This window comes from Olea europaea, chromosome 10 (assembly GCF_002742605.1).
Source record: "Olea europaea var. sylvestris chromosome 10, O_europaea_v1, whole genome shotgun sequence".
Lineage (NCBI taxonomy): Eukaryota > Viridiplantae > Streptophyta > Magnoliopsida > Lamiales > Oleaceae > Olea > Olea europaea.
This window is the reverse complement of record NC_036246.1, coordinates 46,010,598-46,015,379: the sequence shown is the minus strand read 5'-3', so window position 1 is coordinate 46,015,379 and position 4,782 is coordinate 46,010,598. Positions and strand designations below refer to the sequence as shown.

At 35.7% G+C, this 4,782-nt stretch overlaps 1 protein-coding gene across 1 annotated transcript; it reads right to left on the bottom strand.

The window, feature by feature from the left end:
• Positions 1–2,438: 2,438 nt before the first annotated feature.
• Positions 2,439–4,776, bottom strand: LOC111402560 (putative late blight resistance protein homolog R1B-12). The gene is made up of 3 exons (XM_023030943.1): positions 3,992–4,776; positions 2,684–3,890; positions 2,439–2,605 (listed from the first exon to the last, which is right to left on the bottom strand). Exons 1-2 carry the CDS (start codon positions 4,765–4,767, stop codon positions 2,693–2,695), a joined length of 1,974 nt encoding a protein of 657 aa, XP_022886711.1. The 5' UTR covers positions 4,768–4,776; the 3' UTR covers positions 2,439–2,605; positions 2,684–2,692.
• Positions 4,777–4,782: the final 6 nt, after the last annotated feature.

Sequence of the window (4,782 nt, the reverse complement as noted above, 5' to 3'; positions counted from 1 at the left end):
ATGTGGCTACACCTTATAAGTTTAGTTAAATAAATAATATGACTTTATATTTAAATGAATATATTATTTAATGTCGCTATCTATGATACTAGCAATAATGGCTAGCATTTATCTAAGAATCTCTTCCAGTATGTTTCTAAAGTTTTTCTAGTTGCAGAAATGAATTCACTTATTCTTTGCTGCTATTGATCCGACCCATATAAAAAACAAGGATGTTTAAACTATTCAGCTGAAAAAAGAAAATTTATAATCTTCTCCAATGTTCAAAATCCAATAAAAATATCAAATATGTAGACGTCATTAGATAGAAATTATAATTTAGATTTTTATTAAATTTAATCACACTTTTTGTAAAGTTTATAACTTTTTATTAAAATTTTCTAAAAATCTAATTTTAATCTCCGTCGATCAGGAACATTATACTATTATATAACTCTAGGATCAACTGTCAAAGAATAAAAATGGATTTAATAATCGCAAGCAAGAAAAGAGAAATAGATAAGAAAAAATAAAGAATCGAATTAGAGGTTAGCAAGAGAAAAATCAAACACCTTATTTTCTCTAACATCTCCTTCCTTTCGATGATGTTCAAATAAGCCATAGTGACGGATCTTTATTTATTAAAAAAAAAAAATTACTGCAAAATCAAAATTATAAGTTCGAAATTTCTAATCTATCTTTAATGAGATTCTGGCTGTATAACGACAATAATTAAGTTCTACAACTTAACACTTAGAACTCCAAGGCGCACCCATTAATGTATTTAATTGCCTAGGGCTGAAGGTTAAATTCTTCTTCTTGTCACCCAATTTATTTTGGGCACCGTGATGTGGCCTGCTAGCAAAAATATGATCATACGTTCCTATGAAAAGCTTGGCAGCTTGTGAGGACGACAGAAAGGCTAGTTGATAAGGACAAGAAACAAAACTTAAGCAAGATATAAGGCAGATCATAAGTTGCTTTTAAGCTGAGACAAACATAGTTTGATTTCTTTTTATGGGATATTATATTTGTTTTTTCAAGTTTTTTTCTTCATTACATCAATAGAGAAATTTATTTTTTCCAGGATCTTCTTCTAGTCACTAAGGACACTTCAGCAATCGCAAGCTTTTCGAATCGGACCAAACAGAATTCGGGTCACCGTATTTTAATAGAACTCCTCTGGCATCCCCTAGTAATGAAAAACCTCGAGAAAGAACTAGAATCAGTCGTGGGCATGTACTGAATTACGGAAGACTCCAACCTTAAAAATGTTGAATACCTCGTTTTGGTTGTCAAGGAAACCTTAAATATACATCCTATAGCACAATTAATTCTTCCTCGTCAGGCCCTTGAAAACTCTAATGTTAATGGTTTCCACATTCCAAAACACTACCTACCATGTAATAATAAACCAAGAGGTAGCCCCCAGGGCATATCTCCCAATGGCAAATGGGAGGGCGGATAGGGCTCAGCGCGGCAGTGTGCAGAGTTCGATTCCCCGCAAGGTGGAATTGGCTTTGTTGCAAGCGGGAGTTACTATATGGGTTAACAGCCTTGGCCTATCCATATGCTCTCCACCCTGGCTCCTGGGAGGCACATCCTGTGATTTACCTCCTCCACGATGGCCCAGGACAGGGTTGGTGGGGGCCCCTAAGGTTGGGGTTCAACCTTTTTTTTTTTTATAAACCAAGAGGTTGTCAGGATAGATCAGTACGTGTCGTCAAACCCTGACAAGTTCCCCTCCAACAGGTTTCTTGGAAATAGTGTAGATCTCTGGGTACGGGATTTCCAGCTTACACCATTTGGTTCTGGCAGAAGAAATTGCCCTAGATTGGAGTTGGGACTCACGGTGGTTTAGTGGTACAATTTTTTTTTTTCATTTTTTTTTTTAATGGGAGTTTATAAATGGAATGTTAGCCGGTGATGTAGATATGAATGAACAGTACGGCATAGAACAGTGACGACAATGGTTGAGCCTCTATAGGCTTTGGCAATTGAGTAATGCTACATTGTTGGTGTGAATTGCCGAACCGGTCTATAGATTTGGGACAAACTTGATTTAATCTATATAATGCTTGTACTGTTCTTGCTGCTGAAAATTGAAATGTTTAAATAACATGTAATAATAGACTCAATTCAAGCTTTTGGAGTTATATTTCTATAGTAATTCCTAGTTCATCATTTCAACTGAAGATCAAGTTATCTAGCGCGAGATATTTACTCGACTTCTCTAGTAACATTACTTGATTGAAATGAAGTTGTCTTGTGGCTAATACTGACAAATGGAAAGCCAATGCACACATCTTTATAACTTCTCAACCAAGTAAACAGAAGAATTAAGCAAGAACCAGCATTCAAAAAAATGTTACTGCATCAATTTAAAAAAGCAATGATTATTTGAACTTCAGCTTCCTATCTACGCAAGCCTAGTAATTCATAGAATAGTGTCAACAAGCTCATCAAATAAAGCCAACCTTAATTTCAAAACAAGGCAAAAATACATTAGAAGTTTATTTGATGTGTCATTTTAGTATTACAGACAATACCAGAATCAAGATGAGAATGGGAAAGAGTAAAAGAAAAGGTCTCTGTTATTACCATGTGAAATGTCTCAGAAGGTCTCCTGCAAGAAATAAGAAATCTTTTAAAATCCAATTAAATAAGCAAAAAAAGGGAGTTATATTTGAGAATTGTAGTATACCAGCAAAAGCTAATGCTCCACGAACTCGTCAGTGATTACTTCATTTTCACTTTCTTCTTGTTCTTCACTTTCCTCTTTCTCTTCACTTTCACTTTCACATTCTCCTTGTTCTTTTCTTTCAATTTTCGGGCCAGAGATTATGACTTTGAACTCTTCATTTCCAGCGTCGAATTGTTCTTCGAGAATTTGCTTAGTAGATACTTCAACAGCTTTTGTGCACCAATGTACCTCTATCATTTGTAACGCTAGAATACCTCCGAAACTGGGAGGGATTCCATTCTTCAAATTGTAGCAATTTCGCAATACTAGTCGTTGAAGTGTTGGAAAATTATCGCCTGAGGCATTCCATTCCGTAAGTTGTACAAAATAGAGTTTCAAAACTTTCAGTTGTGGAAATTCGCCTTCTCTCGCATCCCATTGTTCTCCTTCAAAGGCTACATTTTGTAATTTGAGGACCTCAATGTACTCCAGTCGCCCAATTGTTTCCATTTGTTTCGGAGACATGTGTACATTAACTAGAGTCAGTTTTTTGAGATTGAAGGGCAAAATAATCAAACTGGAAGATAAAACTCCCAATTCTGATTGAAGCCTCAGCGATTCGAGCTGCTTAAGGAAGTCAAAAGAATAATTGAGTGAAGATCCAACCGTACCTTTCAGTCTGCGAAGATTGCGTAAACATCTCAAAATTTTCTCGTCTGTTTCATCGAAAATTCTGAGCACAGAAATACTTTGTAGATTATTACTTATTTGGAAGCATTCATCCTTAATTGCTTGCTGACGACAAGATGCACTGAAGTATGCACCACCCGTGAAATGCACATGTCTCAAACTCAGCATAGTAAGAAGGATCTCAGGTATTTCAATTTTAGAATTTGTAAACACCAAAAGATATTCTAGCTTGTGGAAGCTTTCCATTGGAGGCAGATTACATGAAATTACCAAATACCTCAAGTGAACCAGGTGTTCGATTCCTATAAAATCATGATCCTCTGAGGCTCCACAAAAACTGAAGGCCCTAAGAACTTTGAAGCTGGATGTGATTATTGTGGACTGCTCCTCAAGATTTGTACAATCAAATAGTAGAGAACGTACGTGTAGGCCGAAAGGCAGTGAATGAAATCGAGGTTCCCCATAGTTGATATTCATACAATGGAATTTCTCATGCATCAATACTTGACTGAAGAACATTGGCGGATCATCTTCATTACTGTAACATAATTGATGCAATCATCAAATATTGAAACCATTATTAATAGGATAAAAAAAATGACAAAAAGGAAAGAAAAAGAAGAGAAACAGCGAACGTACTAGTTGACCAACTTCAAAAAACTCATTTTTTCACCTATTCTTGAGCACATTTCACGCAATAGATCATGAATCTTACAACGTTTGACTTCTCCATTAGATCTTCGTTCGTGAACAATTATCAAGCTCCTATCAATTAGTTCCATCAAATATTTTAGTGCCACATCCTCTAAGCACTTCTCCTCTTCCTTCTCTATAAAACCTTCAGCCACCCAAAGAGATATCAAAAATTCTATGGGGATTTTTTCATCTTCGTCACTTGTTCCAAAGTAAAGAAAACAAGGTTTTAAATGGTTTGGTAAATGCTGGTAGCTAAGTTCCAATATCTGCATGAACTTGTTTTCGTTGTCTGATATATGTGAACTTAAATTTCTTTCAACTTTTTGCCACAAGCGTTCTTTCTTCTCCATGTTTGAAAGAACTGCAGCTATTATGACAACTGCAAGTGGTAGGCCATGGCAATTTATTGCGATTTGCTTCCCAATATCTAGCAATTCTTGAGGACATTTTTCATCTTTGAACACGTTCCCTTGTAATAATTCCCAACTTTCAGCCTCCGACAGCAAAGGAAGTGCATTTATAATACTATGAGATGAAGCTTTCGAACCAACTTCTTTATTCCGAGTAGTGAATAAGATTCTGCTTCCCATTCCATCCTTTGGAAAATATCTTTCCAAATCATTCCACACATTGATATCCCATATATCGTCTATCACAATGAGGTACCGCAATCCTTTTAAACTTTTGTAAAGTTTTTCTGCCAAACTTTCTTCCTCCATATTCTTAAGTGTTTC

Bases quoted from the DNA above. Each gene is read 5' to 3' on its own strand.
- LOC111402560 (XM_023030943.1), bottom strand. From the start codon at position 4,767: ATGGAGGAAGAAAGTTTGGCAGAAAAACTTTACAAAAGTTTAAAAGGA. The intron at 3,891-3,991 runs GTACGTTCGCTG...ATTATGTTACAG, and splicing joins TTTTTGAAGTTGGTCAACTA to TAATGAAGATGATCCGCCAA.